This window comes from Equus przewalskii, chromosome 14 (genome assembly GCF_037783145.1).
Source record: "Equus przewalskii isolate Varuska chromosome 14, EquPr2, whole genome shotgun sequence".
Taxonomy (NCBI): domain Eukaryota; kingdom Metazoa; phylum Chordata; class Mammalia; order Perissodactyla; family Equidae; genus Equus; species Equus przewalskii.
In genome coordinates this window covers 39,872,206-39,899,943 of record NC_091844.1, presented here as the reverse complement: position 1 = coordinate 39,899,943, position 27,738 = coordinate 39,872,206, and the positions used below count along the sequence as shown (strand labels likewise).

The 27,738-nt window shown below is 36.9% G+C and overlaps 1 protein-coding gene across 1 annotated transcript in view; it reads left to right on the top strand.

Moving 5' to 3' along the window:
- The first annotated feature begins 2,429 nt into the window (after positions 1-2,429).
- Positions 2,430-27,738, top strand: part of PAPOLG (poly(A) polymerase gamma) — a 32,632-nt gene continuing 7,323 nt past the window's right edge. The window contains exons 1-17 of the mRNA XM_070573863.1: positions 2,430-2,732; positions 5,664-5,825; positions 7,300-7,366; positions 11,263-11,344; positions 11,579-11,688; positions 12,766-12,819; positions 14,714-14,825; positions 17,002-17,091; positions 19,433-19,571; positions 20,235-20,307; positions 21,064-21,184; positions 21,477-21,561; positions 22,193-22,246; positions 24,143-24,262; positions 24,692-24,801; positions 26,961-27,082; positions 27,326-27,501. Of these exons, the coding sequence (XP_070429964.1) occupies positions 2,716-2,732; positions 5,664-5,825; positions 7,300-7,366; positions 11,263-11,344; positions 11,579-11,688; positions 12,766-12,819; positions 14,714-14,825; positions 17,002-17,091; positions 19,433-19,571; positions 20,235-20,307; positions 21,064-21,184; positions 21,477-21,561; positions 22,193-22,246; positions 24,143-24,262; positions 24,692-24,801; positions 26,961-27,082; positions 27,326-27,501 (1,694 nt within the window). The 5' untranslated portion in view covers positions 2,430-2,715. The remainder of the gene's footprint in view (positions 2,733-5,663; positions 5,826-7,299; positions 7,367-11,262; positions 11,345-11,578; positions 11,689-12,765; positions 12,820-14,713; positions 14,826-17,001; positions 17,092-19,432; positions 19,572-20,234; positions 20,308-21,063; positions 21,185-21,476; positions 21,562-22,192; positions 22,247-24,142; positions 24,263-24,691; positions 24,802-26,960; positions 27,083-27,325; positions 27,502-27,738) is intronic.

Genomic DNA, 27,738 nt, shown 5'->3' with positions numbered 1-27,738 from the left:
GTATGTGGGCTGCCAGCACAGCATGGCTGCTAAGAGAGCAGTGTAGGTTCACACCAGGGAACCAAACCCAGGCCACCGAAGCAGAGCACACTGAACTTAACCACTAGGCCACCAGGGCTGGCCCCATGGGTTATTTTTATAATTGGAAAATTTTAGCTTAAAAAACACAGCTACAATGTAGACCCTCAAAAGGGGAAAATATACTCTCCCTTGAAAGAAAGTGTCCTTATTGAAATGGGGGTTGGGGAATGGCCTTCAACCCCAGGTAGATTAACAAAGAGAGGAAAATGGGAAGAAAAACAACTAAAACTGAGCCAACTACAAATAACATAAAAAGGAATAAAAAAGTATTGTTCTGATATTGACTTTGACAATTTGTTGAATATAGGTTTAAAGCTGCCTTTGAAACACTTTAAGATCCCACTGAACTAGTAGAATTAAAAGCGGAGTTCACTTCCCTTCCAAATTACTGCAGCAGGTAAGAGCAAACGAAGCACTCTAAACAGTTAAATGAAGAGGGGGGAAAAGGTAGGAAGGAAAAGAAATATTTCAAAATTAAATACATAAACAGAGAGAAAAAGCTAAGAGAAGACTTCCGGTAATCAATGTAAATAAGACTTAAATTCACTGAGTCCTATGTGCCTGCCACCGTGCTAAGTGCCCTACACTATGAAGATATCAGAATCAGCCCGCAACTCTTTATGGCTTTTGGGCCCGAAACAAGACTAAACTCTGAAAAGACTCTCTACAGTTAGCAACAAATGTCTTGGTTAGAAACCTTGAGGAAAGAAGACTTTCTGCCTCCCAGACTGGCAAGATTCCCTAAGCTGTAAGGGAGAGGGGGAGAGGCGGGAAGAACTAGATCTATGGTCCATACGGCCTGAGAAGACCACGGCCCTTACGATGAGCCCCAGACAAGACCTGGAGGCAGAGACCCTCCAGGCCCATGTGCCAAGAGGACAGGGAGGTGGACTTACCAAGGCCCAGGACCAGATGTACACCATCTGCCCTACCTCCCCCAATACTTTGGCACCATCTCAAGAACTGGGGAGGGAGGATACCCAGGATAACCAAGATTGTCTTAGTCTGACAGCTCAAAAGAATGAGGAGCTCAGGGTCAAAAATTAAGTTTTAGAAAATAAAGTGATATTTCTTGCATGGCTGAATTTTTGGACTGAGATTCATATAGGCTATACACACTCATTTTATTCTCTTACAATCCTATTATTTTCATTTTTACAGATGACAAAAGGGCTTTTTAAGGTTAATTTTACTGAGGTCATAAAACTAGCAAGTAGCTAAACTAGAACTCAAATTTGGGTCTCCCTCACCCTGAAGCCCATGCTAGCTATGAGTCTGTGCTGCCTGGAACCGAGTTTGCCTTCTCCCTACCACGTGCACCCAATCCCTACTCCCAAATCTTGCTAATTTAGGCAGCATCCCCTCTTCCAGGAAGCCACTCTTACGCATCCCCCCAAGTTTAGGTGGCCCTCTTTAAGCCTCCCTAAAGCCCCTGATCCCGTCTATATCACAGATGATACTGTGTTTTAATACCTCTGTACATTTTTCCTCCTCCACCAGAAACTCCTCCAAGTTTCTGAACTTCCTAAAGTTAAAGAGCACATCTGGCTTCACGCACCATTAAATCACTGGAACCTAACAGCGCTTGGCACAGATTAGGTTTTCAATAAATATTTTTGAATGAATGAATGAATAATTCTATAAGTAATCTCCTCTATTTACTGTGACTCTGGGTCACATTTCGAGAAAAAGCAGCTTCTTGACATTGTCTTCCTTGTAATAATTTAGTATTGTAAATAATTTCTACCTTTTAATATTTTTAAATTCATCAGTATTTTCCCACTTTCATCCTCACACTCACATGGAACATGATCTCCACTATTGGAAAGTGTGATATTTTGATTCTGCCTTGGATTTTTCCTCCTATTGCAAACTGCTATGACTACTTTCAACCTCCCTCACTTAATTGCCAGCATGTCATGAATCAGGGGGCGGTACTTAGAGGTGAAGTGAACAGTTAGCCTCCAATTTACAAGTTTTCTTTTCCCTAGGATAATTGCAAAGTCACACGTTCCCGAGTGTGACCCTCTCGCGACATAATCTCCTTAACCAGTGGATTGACTACGTATGACTGGCTAATTAAAGATGTGGGATAATCTCAGAGTTAAAATAGTATTTGCTAGGCAAGCTTGTGATCTTTTAAAAAATATATGATATAGGCTCTCATTAGAGAAAAAAGAAAAACATGTTCTAAATTACCTTCCAAGTGGTTTGCCTGGATTGATACTTCCAGGGACAAAGGAGGGGACCAAAAGCTCCCTCGCACCCGCGTTTGCAGCCACAGCCGGCGTCCCTGTGGGCGGGGCGCCCGGAGCCTCCCAGGACCCAAAGAAGAAGGGGGCGGGGCCGAGGGTGGGTCCAGGCCTCCAGGGGCGGGGCCGCGGCGGGCGAGAGGCAGGCTGGGAAGGGGCGCCATATTGGCGTCGGCCGCGCTGTATTGTCATAAATAGAGCCGGTTTTGTGGTGTTTTCACTATTCGGTTGGATGCCTCGGCCGTAGTGAGTGAGAAAGTGAGCGAGCAAGCGAGCTGCAAGCGACCGGAGGAAAGTGGACAGCGGGGGAGAAGGGGAGAGCAAGAACAGGACTGCAGAGCGAAAGACACTCGCCGGGGAGGCAGCCGCGACGCAGGAAGCGATGAAAGAGATGTCTGCGTAAGTGGTGGGGGGCGGCGGCTGGGGGCGAGGCGGAGAGGGGTGGGCTGGGGTGGTCGGCCCAGGACCCCGTTTCCGTTTCCTGCCCCCCGGACCCTGCCCAGAGCTCTCTCGGGTGGTCTCCTTCCCTTCTCCTGGCCACTCGGCAAGGGCACCTCCCCTACACAGGGCAACACACCTGGCCCTACACAGACTCAGGGGCTCCAGGAGTCCCTCTCTGTCCCCGGCTGTCCCGCCTCCGAGGACGCCCCCAGACAAGGATGCGGCGGGAGAGAGGCGCATGTGTCCGTGGGGAGAAATTGTCGGTCACTCTCCTGCCCCCAGCGCTGTCTGAGCCCGTCCCTGCTCCTGTCTGCATTGGCGCAAATACCATCCCCCTACCCCCCCCCCCCCCCCCCCCTTCGCGACCGGCTGTCTCCAGGTCTTCAGGAGAGAATGACCTATCCCAGCCCGTGGGTTTCTCTTTAATAAAGGCTATGGTCTTTTCGCCTTCCCCCGGCCTCCCCACGTACGCGCAATATATCTTCTACCCGTCTTTACCTCCTGCTCACATTTTGATAAGTCAGAAACGGTTTCCGTGCTTGGCAAGATTTTGTTGTAGCTTCTTACATTTTGGTTTATTAGGAAATAACTTGAACACACAGAAAATGCAGATCATAACATAAGCCTCGTTTGTGTAGCCACCACCCATCTCTCCCAAAGCATAACATTCTGTATGTCTGTGTGTACACATGCTTAATTATAAAAAAATCAAGCATTTCAAATACATGAAGGAGTCTCCTACCTCTTCTCTGGTCCCATTCACCTCCCTCCGCAGAGTTCCCCATAGTCGTGAATTTGATGTTACTGCTGCATGGTTTTTAATGCTATTACTACATATGTATCTGTCCATAATAATTGGCATAGTTTTACTTGTTTTTAGGCTTTATGTAACTGGTATCACACTTATCATTCTGCAACTTTAGTGCAACATAGTATCTTTGATCTTTGTCCATGTTAATATTTTCAGCTCTGATTAATTCAAATTAGCTACTGTATTGTATTCCATTGTAGGGATACACCCTAATTGAGTTATTTTCCTATTAGTGACTGTTTTAGGTTGTTTCTAAGTTTTTAATGTTACAGTGTGGCAGTGAATATTCTTGTACCTGTCTCCTTGTACACTTGTACTAGAATTTCTCTAGAGTGTTTACCTATAAGTGAGACTGATGGATTGAAAGGATGTGGGATTCTGTTGTTTGCCCTTTTTTCCCCCCTATCTAGATGAGGGAGGGTTCAGAAACACAGATTTGGAATTTTGGTCTTTGTAGGGACCTTGACTGCTAACTTTTTCAGCATACAGAGAAGAAAGTGGGAGCCAAGATCATAATTAGTGTCAGAACTGAAGTAGTTATGGAAGGGAGAATGGTGTGGTGGAAAGATCTTGGGTTTCGGAGTTCAGATTCTGACTCTTCCTCCTCCTATCCCTTTGAGTCTTGGGTATTGAACAGTAAAATGGCACTTATTCATTACCTGCCTCTCAGGGTTATTGTTGAGATTAATTTAATGATTATATTTAATCAGTCTGTCCTGTCCATTTATCATCACATGTAAACACACACAAACAATACCAAACACCTCTCTAGGTCTCTTAGAGTTCGTAAAAAGCTAAATCTTTAAAAAGAAGTTACAACTTGAAATAACTAGTTGAAATTTTGTTCTGCAGTAAAATAAATACTGGAAGGAAATTAAAGTCACTAGTATTGATATTTCCGTTTTGTTTCTCTGAGTCATTGAGTCATTTTGGAAGGTATATATGCTATTTTATCTTCCATTTGATTCTCCTTCCCTACCTAATGAAATATTTAGCCAAAGAGCATGCCGTACTGTATGAAGTCAGTAGTGATAGGCCAGTGTTTTGACAGTTAAAATTCAAAAGTAATCACTCTTCTATTTTTGTGTGTTATTGTTTACAGGGCTAATTTATTCATTTAAAAGACTGCTCTTTATTTTGAAGTTAAATTCTTATTATTGGTGTTAGTGGTTCTTCATGAAAGGATGGTAAAGATAGATGGTAGGATTAGTTGGTTAGTGTGTATGTTTGTTTTTACTTTCTTTTCTTCCAAAATAAAATGTTTTACCGACTCATGTTGGTTCCAAAATTTATTTTGAAAATATTGGTCTCTGTACATCCAAAATCTCAGAAATTCTGTTGCGCTTTGTTCAAGACTATCATTTCCTGATGGCTAGGATCTTTTGGATGGTGCCTTGTATTTATTTTATCCTATAAAAGATTGCCATTTAGTGTAAAGAATTGATAATTATTCATTGTGAAAGTAGTCTGGGTACCAGTCTAAATGAAGAGAACAATTAACTGAGTCACAAAATGTTAGGACTGTAAACTCTGATTCAAGGAAGGGATGTTAGTGTAGGTTTCTCAAGGACAAATTTAGTTGTGATTTCTTTTTAAAAACCAGAATATTTCAGAAGGACATTCTAATGGGATGTTTTTGTTTCTTTCCTGAGGGGGGGAAAAACCATTGTTTTTACTTAGAGCTTTCTTTCAAGTGGCTGCCTGCTTTTCAGCGATTGAATCTAGATGATACTTGACTTAAGTCTGCAGGGTATAGTGGAGGTGGCCCTGGCCCAGCTCCCATTCAGGCTCTTTGCATTTGAGTTGAGTGCTGTTGGCACACTTGTCCTGATGCCAACAAATGCTGCTTTGGGCTTGAAAAGACATCCTAACCATGAAAGCTAGAGGCAGTATGAATAGCCCTTCATCAACATAAACACAAAATACCCTTTTTTCCTTAAAAAAAAAGTGCCTACCCCTACTGTTGGTACTAAGTAAACTTTTAAGGTAGCTAAATTAATCAGTGGTTTGAGAGATTCAGTATATCAGTATGATATGATACTTTACATGTTTTCTGCTGTTTCCTTTTTCTTGAACAGAAATACCATGCTGGACAGCCAGCGTCAACAAAAGCATTATGGAATCACCTCTCCAATTAGCTTGGCATGTCCAAAAGAAATTGATCATATTTACACACAGAAATTAATTGATGCCATGAAACCGTTTGGAGTGTTTGAAGATGAGGAAGAATTGAACCACAGGTGTGTCATTTAAAAGTGCAAAATATTTTACAGTATATTATTTAATCATCCATTCTACAGACATATTTCAAGTATTTACTATGTCTAGGGATACAAAAATGACAAAATGAAGAGAAATCTTGGTCCTCCGGGAGCTTACATTTTGGGTGGAGGTTAGGGAAGGAGACTAACTGTTAGCCAAATAAGTAAAATAAATACAATGTTACACTTGACAAGTGCTGCTGAGAAAAGTAAAGCTGAGAGGGGAAATTGTCAGGGAAGGCCTCATTGACATTTGAGGGAAAATTTCGAAGGTTAGGGAGAAACCTATGTGGATATTTGAGGGAAGCACATTCTAGCTGGAAGGCTTGAGATGGGAGTGTACCTGGTATATTTAAGGACTACGTAGCAAGGTAGCCTGAGTGTCTGAATCAGAGTAAGTAAGCAGGGGAATGTGGGCTTAAAGAAATTGAGGTGGGAAGGAGCTTGGAGGGCAAGGTCACTTAGGACCTTGTAAGCCGTTATAAAGGTTTTGGCGTTTATTCTGAGTGTAATGGGAAGCTGTTAGGGTTTTGAGCAGAAAACTGACATGATTTGGTCGTGTTTTAACGCACTCTGGCTGCTGTATTGAGAATAGTCTGAAGAGAGGTCAGGAACAGAAGTGGGGAGACTAGCAAGGAGGCTGTTACAGTAACATGCTGGTGGCTGGAACTAGGCGGGTGGCAGTGGAGGTGATAAGAAGCAGTAGAATTCTGGATGTATTTTAAAGGTAGGATTGTTTAATGACTGGAATGTGTGAGAGAGAAAGGGAGGGGGACAGTCAAGGATGATTCCAAGGTTTTTGGTCTCAGCGCCTAGAAGGATGGAATTCCATTACCTGGGGATGGCTGAGGAGAAGCAAGTTTGGACAGATCAAGAATTAAGTTTTTCTTATGTTATCTTTGAGATGCCTAAACTCTGCTTTTCGTCTCTCTTTTTTTTTAATGTGGATTTGGATATACCATTGGTTGCAAGTTTTGTTTATTTTATATCAAATTGCTTTTAAGAAATATTATTTTGTAAAAAATTAGCAAATAATTAATTTACCCATTTTAATTATCCAAAAACCTATGACTCTCAATGAGAGAATGCTAACCTCTATTATTACTACACTGAATTGATTTTATTCCATAGTAAGGCCAAGAAAGTTGACAGTTCAGTTGGCTTCTGCAGCCTTATTGAAGGTAATTTTGATTTTTTAATAGGCTTTTTGAATTTTGAAAACAGCTCAAAGACCAAAATACTATCATTACATTTATCGTCTCTTTGGAACTCTTAGGGACCTAAAGAATGCCAAAGAGATGTGCCATGTATCAACAGATGTGATAGCACTAGCACGTGTATAATATGCTTTTATTCTAGCACCAACACAAAGGTACTGCCTATATGTTTAATTATTTTTTTGAATAGTTTGTATTTTTAGTTTTAATCTAAAGCATGTTATTTTTTATTATAGGCTGGTTGTTCTTGGTAAATTGAACAATTTAGTAAAAGAATGGATTTCCGATGTCAGTGAGAGTAAGGTAAGACTCTAAACTACATTAAATTCATAGTTTCATTATGTTCTGGTCATTAGTCCTGGTAATAAGATGCAGGAGTGGAGAATAATCTAAACTACATTAAAACTTGCCTTTTTGGTGTACTTGGTAATGAATTGGTCTTGAGGGTTGAGTCTCTGAATGAGGATTTCCCTCAGAGGTCGCCAATATCTATCTACAATTCTGCATAAATGTCTTGTTTAACTCATACGTAGTGGACAAAAATTTAAATATCAAGAGATTTTACTTAAAAAGCCAGATTTCAGACTTCTTGTGAAATGCAGAATCTGGCAACACTGGGCCTGCCTTTGTGCTAAGCAGGAAGAAGCTTGAATGGAATTGGGCTCTTGCCCTCCAGTGCCTCATGGCCCTTACATCTCTCTTCTCTCTCTAGCACAGCAACTGTCATTTATCAGTCAGTTTCTGTGTTTCTTATGTGTACTTCCCTCATTTCCCTGGCCCCTGAGACATAGGAGTTTACAAACCCTGATTTATAGTTATACAACGGTTTTCTCTTCCAGTAGCTTAACTATTTTTCTTCTAAAATCAAGTACTTTTTTTTTTTGCTTTCTTAGAATATTTTGAATATAATTGAATTTTCATTTGAGAATCATCACTATGATTATTATTTTACTGTACTAAAATGAGGTAGGTCATGTTCAACTGGGTGATACCATTTGCCTCTTCACTAAGTGGCCCAAATTTGTTGTATTTTAAGTTTTTTGTTTGTTTGTTACAGTTTTCCCATCTTTCCCTTAACAACAATTAGCTGAAGGTTAATGTCTCACAGTAGTCAGTGTCTCTGTAAACTCCTTTCTGCCCCTTATCTGCAGGGGTTTAGACATTAGATAAACACCTGTTAGAATTCTTTCTTATACAATTTTTATTATTTTTCTGTACCTGAGATACATATTTAAAATTGGCTCTTTTAAACAGTGGACTCTGAATAAGGTTATGAAGAACTCTACTAAGTCTACAGTCATTGTGTTTAAATAAATGGTCTTTATCTGTTTACTTTTGCTGCCAAACAGCTATCTGGTATATTTCTGACCTCTTTTATCAATAATTGAAGTTTTCATGTAAGTTGAATTCTGAGCAGGTGAAATACTAGTCATGAGTAATTAAAAAAAAAAGTTCATGTTTGTTTCTCTCCTACTACTTAAGCAAAAAACCTATCTTGTTCACCTGCACAGCCTCAGGAGAGAGCTCTCACACATTGAATAAATGTTAGGAAAACTGTTGTCCCTCTCTAATCAGCCCATAATTGCTCTGGGTCTGCGAACCAAATACTCAGCCTGCTAGAATTGTTTTAAAATCAGAGTAAGGAGCTTTATGACTTCTTGTGCATGGTCTGTATATCAACTATTGTGATTGTGCCAAGGTCTTTGCTTCCAACCCCATTCTGGGATGCATTCAAAATAAGTCAAGTGTTATTATTTGCAAAATAAGCTAGATTAATTTTTGAGATGCTCCTACTAATTTTCTTACTGCATAGTTTCTTTGTGCTTAAAAATCTAGTAGAATTCTGTTCTGTGATCAAAGATGTTTTTTAAAAAACTTTAGTTGCTTTCTCTCCCATTTTACTCACATCACTGCTTTAATCTGCAAAAACCAGTAGCTGGTTTCCGTTTAATTTTTAGGCATGAAACCATTTAAAAATTTGAGACTGCCACAATTTTTTTAAAAAGCAAAGTAAATAAAATAATTATTAAAAAAATTAAATTGGTTTTAACATCTTCCATTGCATAGATAAGGTGATTGGTCATTTTCTGTATCAATTATAATTCCCTTTCATTTATGCATATTTTAGTTTGGAAAATATCTGAAGGATTTGAGTTAGACCAAAAATCACTTGAATATTCTACACACAATTGGGATATTTAAACTTTAAACAATCTAGAACTCCAAATCAAATAATTTTGGTTTAAATACTTTGGTTGTGGCAAAAATATTTTGCTCTGTGATTCAGTGTATCACTTTCTTATAAATCATGCAAGAATCATGCCTTTGCAAGTAGGAAGGGAAACTAGAAGGTTCTGGCTTCTCTATCCTTTTGCTTCTTCTTGGTCATCAATAAGTTTACTGACTCTTTTTTAGCTATAAAATTATTTGTGATACTCTTGAAGCATTAATATCCATTAAACAGAGAAAGTAACAAACATAATATCCTGTTATACAGATACTTTTATTCAAGTTAATCAGCAGATATTATTCTTTGCAACCTGCGTTGGGCGTTATGGAGAAATAAGAGAAGTAGTAGACACTGTTCTCACCTTCAAGGAATTTAAATGTAGTTGAAGACATGGGACTTACCTGCTCGCCCTAGACAAAGTTAATACATATAGTATAAAAGAGGTTAAAGATAATAATAGTAGAGGAGCACAGAGAGGGAAAAGAGCTTGTTATGGAGGTGAGGATAATCAGAGAAGGCTTCATGAAAGAGGTGGAACTTGAAGTGTGAACTTTGAAAAATAGATGGTATTGAGATACTCAGAATGGGCCAGCATTCAAGGCAGGGAAGATGGCAAATGAAACGGAAAGGAGACCAGATTATGTAACATGCTGGCAGTTAAAGCTTCAGAAGGGGAAATCAGGAGACAAGGCAAAAAAGATCCATATCAGCATATTGCAGATATCCTTAGGACCCAAGGATCCTTAACCTCAAGAGTCAGAGAAGAATGCCATGGCAAGTTTTGAGCAGAAGAGTTATATAATAGAGTAATTTAAGAACATCGGCCAGTGAATTTTATACAAAGTGGAGTAACAGAAAATAAAGACTAAGGGCAAGAGGGTAGCTTATGATACTATTAAATAACCCAGAATTGGGGTGGTAGTTAAATAGAAAGGAGGCGGCATGTGAGGGATATAAACTAAGAATCGATACACCAAGAACAATAATAATGACTGTAGGTGTGTGCAGTAAGGAAAATGAGGAACAGAAAGAGAAATCAGGAAGGACACCTGGTTTATCATAGGAAGAATTTTTTGCTTGTTTCAGGCATGAATATTGAAGTGAATCAGAATGTTTGAGTGAAAATATATGATGGACAGTTAGAATTGGCTCTAGAGAGAGGTGAAAAGTAGCATTATAATTCTGGTACAATCAAAAACACGTTAATTAAAGTTGTTAGATTAGCTCTCATAAGGAGATCATGTCAAGAATGATTCCACTTTCTTGCAGAAAAGTTACAGAGCTAGAATCAAGAAATTAAGCACGTCTGTCACAAAAACTAAAGAGGTCAGTCCGGCCTGGTGGTATAGTGGTTAGGTTTACAAGCTCAGCTTCAGTGGACTGGGGTTCACGGGTTCAGATCCTGGGAGCGGACCTACACACCACTCATCAGCAGTCATGCTGTGGCAGCATCCCACATACAACATAGAGGAAGATTGGCAGATGTTAGCTCAGCAACAATCTTCCTCAAGCAAAAAGAGGAAGATTGGCAACAGATGTTAGCTCAGGGGAAATCTTCCTCACCGAAAAAAAAAAAAACGAAAAATCCCTAAAACTAAAGAGGAGATGAGACTAGTCGAGAGTATGGTATTGTAGAGAGCTGAAATTTTAATGTGGTAGTTAAGAGTTCTTTGGTGACTATTGAGAGTCATGGAGCCAAAGACAGGCAATTGGAGGGGACAAGTAGGGTCAAGTGATAAAAAATGTTTTTCTTAAGATAGAGGAGATGTGTGCGTGTATTTGTTTTGTCTTCCCTCTAACCCTAACCCTCATTACTTCAAGCTGCACCCAAAAAAACTCTGAAGTACTTTTACAAATCTCATGTTATCAAAGTTGACAAATGTAGTATATATGAGTAGCATTTAGGCAATTTTTATGCTAAATAATTTGAACAATTGAATGCCTTTTGTTTAACTTTATTTTATTTTAGAATCTCCCACCATCTGTTGTGGCTACTGTTGGTGGTAAAATTTTCACGTTTGGCTCCTATAGGCTTGGAGTACACACGAAAGGTAACTGCTTTTCTATGTTCTACTGATAAGAACTTTCAATAGCAAACTCTTATTTGTTGTCCATAATTAGAAAATATAAAAGAAAAAATTCCTAGCTCACTACTCAGAATTAATCATTAACATTTTTCTGTACTCATCTTACGTACTTCTGTACGTATGTTTGTGTATACTTTAAGAAAAATACAATACATACTTAATATACTCTTCTTGATAAGAAAACTTGCTGATTTGCAGGAGCTGACATTGATGCACTTTGTGTAGCTCCAAGACATGTGGAGAGATCTGATTTTTTTCAATCTTTTTTTGAAAAATTGAAACATCAAGATGGCATTAGAAACTTAAGAGTAAGTATTCTCTGGTAGTTAATATTTTGAACTCGTTAACAAATAGCTGTAAAAGCTAGGGCTTATGACTGTTGAAATATTTCTTAAGAAATTGTTACATTGTTAAACTAATGGATAATGATTAAGAACAGGGGCTTTATAATTACATAGACCTGGGTTTGAATCTAGAATCTACCACATATTAGGTTAGATTTTGGTCAAGTTACCTCTTCTCCCTGAGCCTCAGTTTCCTCAGCTGTAAAGTGGAGATGTAGGAATTACTTTTTTATAAGGTTTTTCTGAGACTGGATGAGATAATTTACATAAACCATTTTATCTGATAAATGGTTGATGGATATCAAATGGTAGCTGCTATTAGGTATAAGGTTCAATTAGTAGTAGCTCTTTATATGTGTATATCTAGCCATTCATTCAACAAATAAAATTTTAGCACCAATGATTTGTCAGATAGTAGCCATAGTCCCCAGAAATAAAATAGTGAACTACACGTAGTTTATGAAAGGGAGGGATTGGGGGAACTAAACAAACAGGTAGTTTTAATGCAATCTGAAGTGCTAGGATAAGGTGAAGTTTAAAGGATCTGCATTATTTGGGTGTCTGGAAATGGAGGAGGCTGAAAATTTGTTAGGTTGGGGGATTAATTAAGGAAGGCTCAGAAAGACCTCATTTCTCCTAAATCCAAACTATATTAACTATATTTTTTTGATAGATTACTCATGAGCTCTGATTACATTTTAATTTCTAACACTAGTGCTCTTTGTAAATAATGAGTTTTCAGTTTAAGCTTAACAGATAGTAAGTACCCAGATGATAGCAGTTCTGCCTGCCAGTTTCTGCTGAATATTTTTAGGAGGTTAACAAGTTAGATAACTGCTCTCATATACATTTTGTGTATCTTAAGTAACAGTCACAGAGTACAAGTGCTGACTTACCTAAAATGTGAGACCAAGAACATTTTCATTTTTTCTGTTGAGTTAAAATACAAGTCAGGAGCAAATGTATTCACTTTATTGGCAGTTAGGAACGATAGAGAAAAGATTACACCTTGTGTATCGTTATTGTTTTCCTCTTTTATAGGCTGTAGAAGATGCTTTTGTACCTGTTATAAAATTTGAATTTGATGGAATTGAAGTAAGTGTTTAATATTTTTATGACTTTCCAATTGAACTGTCTAACTCATAGGGCTTTTTTAGTTGTCGTGGGTTTTTCTGTTTAGTTTTGTTTTTTTAACATCAGACTTATACAGGCACGTATTTTAAAGAATCAAATAGTCTAAATGTCCCTCACCTGCCTCCCTCCTATATCTACTGACTTCTCACCATGGGAAATGAACCAACCTTCATTCCTACCTCCATGATTTTTATACACACCCTTCTCGTTCCCATAATCTCCTAAAATACTTATATTGTTATAAGTTTGGTTGATGCAGTATTCAGTGTTTACATTATTATAATCTTATATATAATATTCAAAGCTAAGCACAAAGTATACTAGATTACCATTCTTTTCTGTGTGGCATTTTGCTTCCTTGGGAGTTAATATTTGTTTTGCATTTTGTTTGTTTGGTTTCTATACTTGTGACTGATTGAAACCCAGTCACCCCTAGTTGCCTAAATCTTTTCTAAATAGATTTGGATTTCTCAGATGTTCTGTCCTTATCATCTTGGAAAAAATGTCTCACTGAGTCTTCTCACCTGTTCTATTTCACCCTCCTTGTTCTCCAATACTGATAGACAGCTGTCATCTCGACATCTTTCTTTACTATCATCCTGGGATTTCCTTTTGCTTCTCTCTAGAGTTTTCTTCTTTCTTAACTTATTCTCATTTTAGTGGCTCTCTTCCACTAGCTTCTTGAGAAAGAGCACGTATTTTTGAGATCTTGCATGTTTAAAAATGTCTTTATTCTGTTCTCACACTAAATTGATAGTTTGCCTGAGTATAAAGTTCTAGGTAGGAAATAATGTTTCTCAGAATTTTGAAGGCCTTGCTTCGTTGTCTTCTAGCTTCCATACTGTGTTAAGAAGTATGATGCCATTTTGATTCCTCATCCTCATCATTTGTAGGTGTGATCTGTTTTGTCTCTTTAGATACTTGTATGATTTTTTTTTCCTGGTCTTCACAGTTGTAAAATTCGTGGTAATATACTTGGTATGTGTCCTTTCAACCAAATACGCTGGGCATTCAGAAGTCTCTTTCAATTTGGAAACTCCTGTCCTTCAGTTCTGGAAATTGTATTGAATTCGATTGGATTTCCTGCCTTTGTTTTCTCTCTTTCTGGAACTCCTAACATTTGTATGTTGGACCTCTAGGACTGCCTTCTTTTTTTTTTTAACTCTCTTTCCCACTTATTAACCACATTTTCATATTTTATACTTTTCTGCTTTTTGGGGTTTTCTCATCTTCCAAACTTTCCATTGTTTTCCATTTCTGCTGTCATATTTTTAATTTCTAAGAATACTTTTTTCTCTAAATATTTCTTTTTATTTATGTATTTACAGCCTCTTGTCCTTATTTCCAAGGTACAGTATTTTTCCTCTCTGCTTTCTTAGATCTGCCAAGTTTGTTACCGCTTATCCATCTGCTTTCCAGCTTTCATAGTTTTTGATGTTGTCTCCTTCTGTTCTCTGTCCTAGTGGGTTATACTTTTAAAAACAAAGTAAAACTAAACAAAAAGCAAAACAAGATTTTGCTAGTATTTTAGTGAGGTTTCAAGAGGGAATGAATGTAAATGTGTGTTGGATCTGCCATCTTTATCTAGAAATTCACTCATAAGGTTTTGATTTTTTTTTTAATGCTTGGCATATATGGTAAAATTAAAATGCTCTTCCTTAATTTGAAGTTTTAATTTGTCTCGCAAAACTTTGCACTGATTTTCCCATGTGAGATTGCCTACATAGGCCTTTTGAAGTTTTGGTAGAACTTCCCAAACTAATTAAAATTTTTACATTTTTGAGGTGGGGAGGGGGAAGAATGGACTAGAAGGAGAAAACGTAATATTTTTCTCTTTTTTTGCATTTTTCCAAAGATTGATCTAGTCTTTGCGAGACTGGCAATACAAACCATATCAGATAATTTAGATCTAAGAGACGACTCTCGACTGAGAAGCCTTGATATAAGGTGTATTCGCAGCCTAAATGGTAAGCTTCTGAAAAGAAATCTCAGAAACCTGCTTGAAAATGATTAGGCAAATAGAGATCCTTTTGCAGAACTATTAATCGACTCTTTAAGGGATTGGACTAACTCAGTTAAAAATGATGTTGTAATTTTCTTTATACAGATAATCTGACCACATTTAAGCATCTTAAAAAACACAAATGTGTTTGAAATGTTTGTAGTAGTGGTTCTCAAACTTATTGGTCTCAGGACCCCTTTACACTCTAAAAAATTATTGAGGACCCCAAAGACCTTGTGTTTATGTGGGTTGTATCTGTCAATAATTACCATATTAGAAATAAAATCAGAAAATTTTAAGTATTTATTAGTTCATTCTAAAATAAAAATAAACCCATTGTAAGTGAATATAAATACATTTTTGTGTGAGAATAGCATTTTTTGCATTTTTGCAAATCTGTTTAGTATTTGACTTAACAGAAGAAAGCTAGATTCTCATATCACCTTTTACAGTCAAGCTCTTGTAATACTTTGTTTTGATTGACACATAGGAAGAAAATCTGGCCTCTTAAAGATATATAATTGGAAAAGGGAGGAGTATTTTAATAGCCTTTTCAGATACTTGTGGATATTCTTTGATACTACACCAAAACTTGACCGGTGACAATTTCTTTTTTCTTTCAACAGCTTTGTTTGAGGTATAATTACATACCATAAAATTCACCTTTTTTTAGGTGTACAATTCTGTTGTCTTTCCTATATTCACAGAGTTGTGCACCAAATCCAATTTCAGAACATTTTCATCATCCTCAAAAGATCCCTCATACCCATTTACAGTCATTTCCCTTTCCACCCCTCCAGTCCCAGGCAACCACTAATCTACGTTCTGTCTCTGTAGGTTTGCCTTTTCTGGACATTTCATATAAATGGGATCATGCAATATGTGGTCTTTTGTGTCTGGCTTCTATCACTTAGCATAAAGTTTGTGAGGTCCATCTACGTTTGTAGCATATATAGGTAGTTTATTTTTATTTCTGAATAAAAGTGATCATTTTAAAAAGGTTAATTAGAATATAGAATCTAAAACCATATCAATTAACTTTTAGTACTCTGTTACATTAAAATCCATTTGTCTGTCTTGTTCTTTGACTGGATCTTTTACCCAGGTGTGATTTTGTACTGTCATGCCGTGATGATTTGGAAAATACTGATTCTCAAAGTTATTTGGATCTTCTAAATGTTAACACACATCTCATTATAAAATATCTGCAAAAAATCACATTTAATTCATTAATATCACCACCAATCTCGTCAGAAAAGTCTTTAAGTATTGGAAAACTGTCGAGCTCACAGAAGCAGATACTAGTTGTCCAAAATTCTGATTTCTACTTGAAAGCTTGAATTTTATTATTGGCAACAAATTTTGTCATTTGTTTTCCTTGAAGTGAAGGGCTCACTTTGTTCATTTTTTAGGAGGTGTCTGCTAAATATTCAAGTATGAATAACCATAGTTTGTCATTCTTTCCAGTAAAACTAGTGTTCCTAGAAAAAAGCAGATAGTTCAGCTTACCTTGAACATGTTCAAACATCACATAACATTCCTTTCCTGTTTTCTAACTGCAAACATTTGACGGTGAAGATATATTGTCTACTAGTACAGTTTGTTGGCTGTGGCTTTGATTTATTACAAAGGTACCAGCAGTTTTACCCATCACTGCTTTTGCACCATCAGTGCGAATATTAACACAGTGAAACAGGCAAAGAAAGCCTTGGTGTTATTATTAAAATAGGTTTGACCTAACAATTCCCAGGGGTCCACAGACCTCACTTTGAAAACCACTGGTTTCCAAAGTGCAACAGTACATCACAGTATTTGTGGATGAGGTTAGCATTGAAGTAATAACAGTTTATAACTGGGAGACGTTTGACTAACAATGAAGTCAGATGTGGAAGAAAGCTAAAAAGATATTCAGACCCATATCTTATTTTAATGTTGGATTGCATTACCCATGTGCTTTTTAATTCTTTAAAATTGAAGTGATTTCTCATATATAAGTGCTGAATTTCAAACCCATAGAAAATAAACCCTCACATTTTATCGTCTTTGGTATTTTTAGCATTTGAGAGTATGGAAGTTAGAAGAGGATTTGAGTTAACTGGGTTTTGTTGCATAATGAAAAATGAATGCTTTATCTTTTTCAGGATGTAGAGTTACTGATGAAATATTGCATTTAGTGCCAAACAAAGAAACTTTTAGACTCACTCTAAGAGCAGTCAAATTATGGGCAAAACGTAAGTATCCCAAGTCTTTTATTTTGTGTTTGCATTATAAAATTATAATTTTCAGTTGCTAATGATAGAAGCACATATGGAAACTCCTGAACCTATTGATACTGTCAAGGATTGAGGTCCAATGAGTTTTGGAGAAGTTGTTTCTTTTTCAGGTGCAATGGTTATGCTGCTCTGATGTGTGACTTCTACCTCCTTCTCCCTTGGGTGAAAACTAAAAGCTCCTGCCTTTCCATCTCAGGTTTCAGCCAGGCAATCAGAATGAGTTAGAACTTGAAGAGGTAAAACCCTCTCTGGTCTTTGAGCTCTTTGTGGGCGGAACCGTCTTACTCATCTTTGTCTCCCCATCACCAGCAAAGAGTCTAGTTGATAGTAGTTATTCAGTAAATCTATTAAATGAAGAGCCTCCGGTGACAGTTTTAACTTGTGGTGGTGGTGGTGTTTTTTTTAAACCTTATAACACTCTTCTAATAAAGCCTGGGACGGCACTAATTTATATATGTATATAAATAGGATATGGTTCAGAAAAGGCCCAGTCCTGAGCTGGCACAGCACATTTTGTATTATTTGTAACTACAGTTAAGAAGTGCTGCACTTCTGGCACCACGTTTTACATAGTCTAAAACAGTGCTCTTCAATAAAACCTTCTGTGACAATGGAAATATTTCATATCTGCTGTTCAATACAGTAACCATGTGGCTGTTGAGGTGAGGAACTGAGTTTTTTAATTTTTTAAAATTTTAATTTAAATTTAAAATTAAACAGTATTTAAGAGAAGTGAAAATATATCCATACAAAAACTTGTACACAAACATTCATAGCTGCATTATTCATAATAGTCAAAAAGTGGAAACGACCACATGTCCATAAACTGAGGAATGGATAAACAAAAAGTGGTGTATCCATAATGTGGAATATTACTTTGCAATAAAAAGGAATGGAGTATTGATACATCTTACAACATGTTTGAACATTGAAACCATTATGTTAAGTGAAAGAAGCCAGTGACGGAAGACCACATATTGTACAATTCCACTTTTATGAAATGTCCAGAATAGGCAAATCAGTAGAGAATAAAATAGATTAGTGGTTGCCTAGGTGTGACTGTTACTTTGTGGTGAAAAAAATGTTCCAGGGGGCTGGCCCCGTGGCCGAGTGGTTAAGTTCATGCGCTCCGCTGCAGGCGGCCCAGTGTTTCGTTGGTTCGAATCCTGGGCGCGGACATGGCACTGCTCATCAAACCACGCTGAGGCAGCGTCCCACATGCCACAACTAGAAGGACCCACAACGAAGAATATACAACTATGTACTGGGGGGATTTGGGGAGAAAAAGGAAAAAAATAAAAAATCTTTTAAAAAAAAAAAAAAAAAAGTTCCAGATTATGGTGATGGTTACACGATTGTGAGTATACTAAAAACCATCGAATTTTATTCTTTAAATGGATGAGTCTTATGGTATGGAATGCTTTTCCCAATAAAGCTGTTACAAAAAGAGAAAAAAAATAGCCACATGTGACTTGTGGCTACCATATTGGACACTACACATCTAAGAAGACTTTAAGCAAGTAGAATTTGTCGTTTGGCTCAGTTATCTTGTATAGTCAGGATAAAGTAATTTGCAAGGAAGGGATATCACAAACAATTTGTCTTTCCTTACAGATTAAATTAAATACCATGTTTTGTCAGTTATTAGGTGCATATTTTTTACATTTAACATAACAAATTGATATTTTGTATTTCTCTTGCTTAGACATAAAGTAATGCTATATTATATAATTGAGATATCTTAGGTTTGATGAAATATGGTAATACTTTTTAATGGATTGCTATAGGAAACAATCATACAAGGAATGAGTAATATCAATGGTATATTGTACTTTATGGAGAGTATCCAAATTCTGCAAAATATTGACTCCTCAACTTTACATTTGACTTTAAAATGCCCATGAATATGATTACTAATGAAATGTTTATTCTTCCCTACTTCTAGACCCTCCAAATCTCTTTGCTCCTTCCTTTTGTTTCTCTCTCAACTGTAGACATTGAAAGATCAGAAATTCCAGTAATCAGAAAGATCAGAAATATCAGTAGAGCCCAGCTGGGCACTCAGAACTGAGGCAGGGAACTGAGGTGTCTGTAGTGGAAGGCAAAGTAGGGGGTAAGATGAGCAGCTTATGGTTTACTAATAAGACTAGCATGAAAGTCTGCTTGTTGATTTTAATGTTTCTTTAGGGGAAAAGAGTTCTAAGGAACAGTCTTGGGAAGGAGGTTATCCTGTTCCTCATAGTTGAATGTCATGGATAGTGGGTCCTAAGAATAATTAAGAAATATGTTAATTTTCTAGGACGTGGTATCTATTCCAACATGCTGGGATTCCTTGGTGGTGTCTCCTGGGCAATGCTAGTTGCAAGAACTTGCCAACTATATCCAAATGCAGCAGCTTCTACTTTAGTTCATAAGTTCTTTTTAGTTTTTTCCAAGTGGTAAGTAATTATGTGTATTTTCACTATTTACTGACCTCTGCCTATATGTAAATTTGTTTGGAAATTTGAGAGCTGTGTATAGACTTTTTCTGTTGTCTTACTTTCCTTTTTTAAGTTAAAAGTTTAAAAACATCAAATTTGAGGCAGTGATGGAACACCAGATGGCACTTTCTTCTAGGGTGGTCTGTAAATGTGGACCTTTAGCTTGAGAGAGTGGTCACAAAAGATTTGGCTCTGCCAATTACTAGCTATATAGAGGTTGTTTAAGATCTCATCTGTAAAATGGAGGTGATAATCAGAGCTACTGCATGGATTTGTTAGGACTATTTTCAGTAAATATTAGCTGTTGCTGTTCTTAAATTATCAGAGTTAAATCCACGAAAGCAAATGAGAAGAAAGGGAAAAATTCAGGTTTAAATCAGTTACGGCTAATGGCCAAAGCAGTATTTGCCCTTTCAGAGAACACTGCTTTAAAATAAGCAGCTTTTTCCTTTGTATGCTTCCTTCCCTTGGCCATTTCTTTTTTTTTTTTTTTTTGGTCTCCAGTATCAAATACCCAAAATACTAGCCATATGAAAGTTGGAACAGAGTCTGATGATTTTAATGTTTCATATAGTTCCTGAAGTGAGGTCCTGTGTGAGTAATTTGCCTTGTTCATATTAGGGAATGGCCAAATCCTGTGCTGCTGAAGCAACCTGAAGAAAGCAATTTGAATTTGCCTGTTTGGGATCCTCGGGTATGTGACTTAGGGAATTTCATTAAACCTTTTAGGAAAAGGATGATTCTCTAAATTATAGGCTAAAGATAATTCTTCTTATCCCTGCTCATCTTCCTTCCATATAACTATAGTTCTTTCCCTTCTTCTGCTGTGTTTGGTGCAAATGATTTGTATCTCCAATGCTGATCCAAATGTTATGTCATTAAAAATCACCCATGTAAGACTAGATGAGTGGTTGTATCAACCAAAATGTCATAATCCATTGTTAAAAGCTCTCTTACAAGTAGTTTCTAGTAATAGTTAAAGTACTGAAATATATAAAAAATTTACTTTGCAGTGCAATTTAAAGCAGATTCATTGTTCCAAGATAGCATAACTCTCACTCACCTTGCGTTTTAATTTGCTTTTAAAGTGAGTGCTCCTTCCTCTGAGTAACCTAGGGGAAGTCATCCAGTGAGTAGATGTGGAAAGAGGATTGAGAACCATTGGACCAGATAATGCTTTTTGCAGCTATGATACTGTGTTTCCATTGTTTATAAATGTACCATCAGTTTAACAGCTTTTCTTGGGTAAAATAAACTTCTACAGAGTTTCCTTTGATCAGACACATCTGACTTCAGAAATAAATGTAGTTGGGGAGGGGAAATGTACTTCTTAGCATTGAGGAAATGTAGTATTAAATTTATATTTCATATTCTTCAGACTTTTGGGGAAATGAAGTGAGGACAACTGAAATAGGAGAATAGATCAAATATTCTGCTTCTAATTTCACAGGTAAATCCATCAGATAGGTATCATCTCATGCCCATAATCACCCCTGCCTACCCACAACAGAATTCTACGTATAATGTGTCCACATCAACTCGAACAGTAATGGTAGAAGAATTTAAACAAGGTAAACCTGTTGGCCCTATTGTCCTTTACATATTCCCACAAGTTTTTGGTTGACAACAGTTTTGTTCTCTATTGAAGTTATGCCTATTCTAAAAATTCTTTCAAATGTGTATTTTTTTCAGTAGTTAGTTTTCAAAAATGTATGATAATATTTTAAGGCCAAAAATGGAGCCAGCCCAGTGTGGTTGAAATTGATTTTTCACTCAAGAATTTGTTGGGGTTAGAGGTTTTGGGGTTGTGTGATAATACAATTGTCAGTTTTCAAAATCAGTCTCTCTCTTTTTTTAATTTAGGTCTCGCAGTTACAGATGAAATTCTTCAAGGGAAATCAGATTGGTCCAAACTACTTGAGCCACCAAATTTTTTTCAAAAGTATAGGTATTTGAAATTTTGCATTTTGTGTATGTGTATGTTTAAAAAAGAAGAATGTTAAACCTACAGAGTTTATATATGATAGGTGACAATTGTCACTTATATTTCGAATGAAGTAGAGAATAGCTTAGCAGAAATCCTAAGTAATGCAAGAGTTCCTATGTTCTAGTAGTATCTGACCCAAGAAAAAACAATTAGTGACTTGTTTTGGTGAGGAAGATTGGCCCTGAGCTAACATCCTTGCCAGTCCTCTTTTTGCTTGAGGAAGAGTTTCATCAAGCTAACATCTATACTGATCTTTATTTTGTATATGGGACACCTCCACAGCATGGGTTTTAATAAGTAGTGTGTAGGTCCACGCCCAGGATCCGAACCTGCGAACCCTGGGCCACCAAAGCAGAGCTCACGAACTTAACCACTATGCCACTGGGCCAGCCCCATGAATTGTTTTATAATTGCATGTCTAGAATTAATTTTTTGAAAATTAGAGCGTGTTTTAATTTTTATAAATTGTGTGCCTATATTAACTCTTTTATTCGTTGGGAGAGAGAAAGAAAAAATAATAATGGAAAAACAGACCCTAACAGTATGTCTCGCTTTTTTTTTTTTCCTGAATCTTGCTGAAAATTCTTCATAGACATTATATAGTATTAACTGCCAGTGCATCAACAGAAGAAAACCATCTGGAGTGGTAAGACTTATATCTCATCTTCTCTACCTGCTGTGTGGTGATAACATATTTATGTAGTGCTTTACCATTTACAAAATACTTTCTCTATTTTCAAAATCATTAAATCTTATTGGAGACTATTTTACATGACCATGGAGCATCAGTGTTTAAGAAATGCCATCAAATTAATGTTTCAGAATCAGAAGTGACACAAGATAAGGATATACGTATGGGTCTTTGCCTTTTGTTACTTCTAAGCATTGGATTTAAGCAAAATTGTGAGGTATTGAATGATTCTGATACCTAGGCTCTTACTGAGTTTTCCATCCTTGCCATCATGTTTTCTCCATCAAAACTAGAAGGAAAAGACACTTACATATTCTTTTAATTAGGAGATGGTGGCATGAAAGGTTTCAGATTTTAAGCTTCTGTCAACAGATAGGAGATATTTTTGGTCAAGGAGCAGTGCATTCTTTCTAGTGCATCTAAGTTCATTCCCTTTGCCTCCAGTGTCTTGACATCCCAAGCTCCATCAGGCAGAAGCTTCTAGGCCACCAGAGATGGTTGTCACTTCTGACTCCTAGAAAAGGAAAACAGAACAATACTGTCTTATTTTGCATCAAGGCTTTAACATATATTTCAGATAGTTAAAGGGACCCTGAAAAGAATCTGTTCACTAAAACAGAGTATTTCGTTTGTCTAGATCAGGGTCAGGAAACTATGTTCTGGGCCATATCCAGTCTGCCACTTGTCTTAATAAATAAAGTTTTATTGGAACACAGTCATGCTCACTCATTTATATATTGTCTGTGACTGCCTTCCTGCTATACAGCAGAGCTGAATAGTTGTAATAGGAAGTATATGGCCCACAAAGCCTAAAATATTTACTATCTGGCCCTTTATAGAAAAAGTTTGCCAACCTCTCACTTAGATAACACTGAGGAATAATTCAGTGTTTTGCATATCTGCTGTTGAAGCACACACAATTATAATGTGTAAGCTTTTTCAAGTGTTTGGAAAATGTAAAATATTCTTGTTCTAACTCATAAAGTCATTAAGAAGTTAACATGATAGCTGACAGCAATCACGTTTCATAAGTGAGATAAAGTTGTAGAAATCTGATGAAACTTTCTATATTTTAGTAATATCTGGTCTAATATTAGTGAATTCTTTTTTTTTTTTTTTTTTTTTTTTTGGTGAGGAAGGTTCATCCTGAGCTGACGTCTATTTGCCAATCTTCCTCTTTTTGCTTGGGGAAGAAAGATTAGCCCTGAGCTAACATCTATGCCAGTCTTCCTCTATTTTGTATGTGGATCGTCACCACAGCATGGCTGACGAGTGGCGTAGGTCTGCACCCAGGATCCAAACCTGTGAACCCTGGCCACCAAAGCAGAGCATGCTGAACTTAACCACCATGCCACAGGGCCTGCCCTATGAATTTTTTTTAAATGCAATATCTTGTATCAGTTTTGTGAGAACAAAATTGAAATGAAACAGAGCATATTTATTTCATGAATTAAGCGCGAATTATTAGCTTTTTTTGTTCACATTATTTAAACATATCTTAGCTTTAGGGTTTAGACATAAGATTTGAAAGTGGAAAAAGATTTTGAATCAGATTAACCAAGAGTTTTTGTTCATGCTCAAATCATGACTATTTTATGGTCTTAACAGGCAGGGTATTTTAGATTGGGAATGCATTAAATAGATCAGTTCTTTAAAAAAGGAGATGGGGACACACACAGATTCTCTAAGTAACTTGTCACTTACTGGAATGGTATTTTAAACAGTCGCTAATATAGTGGACTGGATTTTTTAAATGAACTTGTAAAGCATGATAGCTAATATGCTGTTTGGTTTACTTGGATGTAGCTTCCCAATTTAATGTGAAAAATCTTGTCCATTGTTTTATTTTAGGGTTGGATTAGTAGAATCCAAAATCCGTGTACTTGTTGGGAACTTGGAACGGAATGAATTTATTACTCTTGCCCATGTAAATCCTCAGTCATTCCCAGGAAATAAAGAACATCATAAAGAGTAAGTTATTTTTTAATATTATATTTCTTAAATGATGCTATTTGACATATGCATTATTTAAGATCAATTGTGAGATTGTTATTTATTAGGCATTGATGAGGGATGATACATTAGTATATTTGAGCATGAGTGGTCATGCATTAAAACTAAGTACATGCTATGTTGGTAGCTCACACACTCTGGCAAAAATTCCAACACAATATTTGGAGCATCTTTAAGTATATATTTAGTAAGTCATTTTCAAAGCCATTTAATCCTCTCTATGACAACACAGGATAACTCACCTGTGTTCTTAGTGTCAGTGTTAAGAATTTGGCCAGACCATTGTAATTTGTATTTACGTGTCCACAGATACCAAGTTTTAATTGCAAAATAGCATCTATAAAATTGTAGAAAATTAATGGAAATTCTTAAAATTTTTTTTTATAGCAACAATTACGTATCAATGTGGTTCCTTGGAATAATTTTTCGGAGAGTAGAGAATGCAGAAAGTGTTAACATAGACTTGACGTACGATATACAGTCATTTACTGATACAGGTAAGATTTTGTCATCATAAAGCTGTGGTTGTCAACCTTGGCTGTATGTAACGCAGTATCATCTGCCTGGGATCCGGCTGGCTGTATTTTTTAAAGTTCTGCAATTGGTTAAATGAATGTGGTACATCCATATTATGAAAATCTATGCTGCTATTAAAAAAAGTAAAGGCATGGTGAAACAATTTCCAAGACATTAAGTTGTGGGTGGGGGATAGATTGCAGACCAGTGTCTATAGTGTGCTACCATTTATATAAATAAGTAAAGAATATATGCATGTTTGCTTGTAAATACATAGAGTATTTCTGGAAGGATATATAGTTTTAAAAAAGGAAACTGGCAGAACTGGTTGCTTCTAGAACGAGGAACCAGGTGTATCTAGGGGACAGTGGTGAAGAGACTTCACTGAATATTCTTGAACCCTTTAAGTTTTGTATCTGTTTTAAAACAAAAAGAAAGACTAAAGAAACTACAGGTGAGGGGCTGGCCCCGTGGCCAAGTGGTTAAGTTCACGTGCTCCGCTGCAGGCGGCCCAGTGTTTTGTTGGTTCGAATGCTGGGTGCGGACATGGCACTGCTCATCAGGCCACGCTGAGGCAGCGTCCCACATGCCACAACTAGAAGGACCCACAACGAAGAATATACAACTATGTACCGGGGGGCTTTGGGGAGAAAAAGGAAAAAAATAAAATCTTTAAAAAAAAATTTTTTAAAAAAAGAAACTACAGGTGATTCTTAGTGTGCACAGGCAGGGTTTGTAATCACTGTCATAAAGATGACTTGATTTTTACGTTTTTATATGAAGTAAATATCAGTCAGTATAGGCTTGCTGAATATGTTTCAGAATCAGTGAAAAGAGTGTTTTTCAGAACACCCAGCTCCCTAATAACGCCTTTCTGGATTATCTTAATATATCTGTTATAAATTTGGAGTTGTCTTAATAATCTGGAATAATGTACATTCATTACTATTAATATTCTTGGTTTGGCTCATCTGGGTTTTCTAAATTCTATTCAACTAGCTGTCATATTTGTCATGAAAATGCGGATTCCTGCATTGCCTTAGAACTACTGAATCACACTCTCTGGGAGTGGAGCCAGAGAATCTGCAAGTTGAACAAGCACTCCTGCTGATTCTTCTATAAGCAATCTGGAAAGAAAACATAGATATAAATTTTTCCATTCTAATTTGGGCTCATTTTTCAAAAGGGGGAGGTTTGGAAGCTCTGTTTATTATAGATTGATAAAATGTTCTCCTCCATAGAGATACTGAGGTCCCAAGAGATTAATTAACCACATTTCACAGTAGTTACTGTGCAAAAGAAGCCTCCCGTCCATGTCTTCAGTAAGCTTATAATCTGATTGAATATTCACAGTTAATATAGTCATGTTCCGCATAATGACCTGTCAGTCAGCAATGAACCCCATATACCACAGTGGTTCCCATAAGATTAGTAGCACATAGCCTAGGCATGTAGTAGGCTGTACCATCTTGGTTTGTTTAAGTACACTTGATGTTGACACAATGATGAAATCACCTAACGACGCATTTCTCAAAGTATTTCCATTGTTAAGCGATACATGACTATACATTAAATAATTTATGTGGTAGTTAATAAAACTGATTTTCTCCTAAGGTGTGAAAAGCACTAGAATGGGAATCTAGGCCAATCCCAGCCAGGCATTCAGGGCTGTTGAGCCTCATTTCCTCACCTGTACAGTAACAATGTATTTCTAGATGGCTTCTGACATCTGACGTTCTATAATTAGTGCAGTAAAAGAAGCTTCATGGGAGAGGAGAGCTTGAATTACATGTTGGGTATTTGGTATAAGGATTAGCTTAGACTTGGGCAAATAATTATGAAAAGAGATTGCCTTTTGGGAAGACAGCTGACAAAATTTGGAAAAACCTTTTTTTCATACATTCATTTTGTTAATGAGATTTGACTATGGGGAACTCTTAGAAGCTGGACATGAGAAAACTAGTGGTACTTGAGTAGGATTGTGACATGGTGAAAATGTTTTAGAAATAATTTGTTCTGTAAGAGGAATGTGTGTTTATGTAGTCGTAGGGAGATATAACAGGTACGCGTTTCAGAAAAAGAAAGAGTCCTTGGTTCAGAAAGAAGTTTCCCATTTAGTAACGTATTGACATTGTTACAGTGTACAGACAGGCAAACAATATAAACATGCTAAAGGAAGGAATGAAAATTGAAGCAACTCATGTTAAAAAAAAACAACTTCATCACTACCTTCCAGCAGAGATTCTTCAAAAGAAGAAAAAGGTGAGTTTGTAATCTTAACTTTCCAGTGTGTTGCACTCACACAAATGATCCTGGGACCCAGTTTGCGTTCTTACAGCTCCCATTCCTATTGGGATTCAGAGGGAAGGTACAGGGGGTTCAATTTGGGACTAAAAACTCACCTTCATGAATCACAAAGATAGTGTTTTATATGTACTTCAGAATTGAAACCAGTCATTATTCTCATTTGCTTTTTGAAATCCTAAAAGCTTTCTACTCTTTCAGCAAAGTCTTTCTGATGTCAGTCGAAGTTCAAGTGGACTTCAATCCAAAAGATCATCTCTGGATGGCAGTTGTTTGGATAGCTCCAGAGACACTGACAATGGAACACCTTTTAATTCCCCAGTGTCTACAAACAAACCTTCCAAGCCTGATGTTCCTCCTGCAGGAGAAACTGAAAGGTCTGTGTTTCAAAATTGTCCTTTCAGTCTTCAGTTTGTTTGAGGATAATGTGAACTTTTCTTTACCTTTGCTGTACCTTTTTTAATTGTTAAAAGATTTTCTTTTTACCAGCTGCTAGTCAGTTTTTTCTTTAGAAATACTTGACAATTCGTGGTAATCCTGTGGGACATGGTATACGTTTATGAGTAATGTGGGACTAGATAAGTACCCAGAAACACACAGGTTTTCTATTTAAT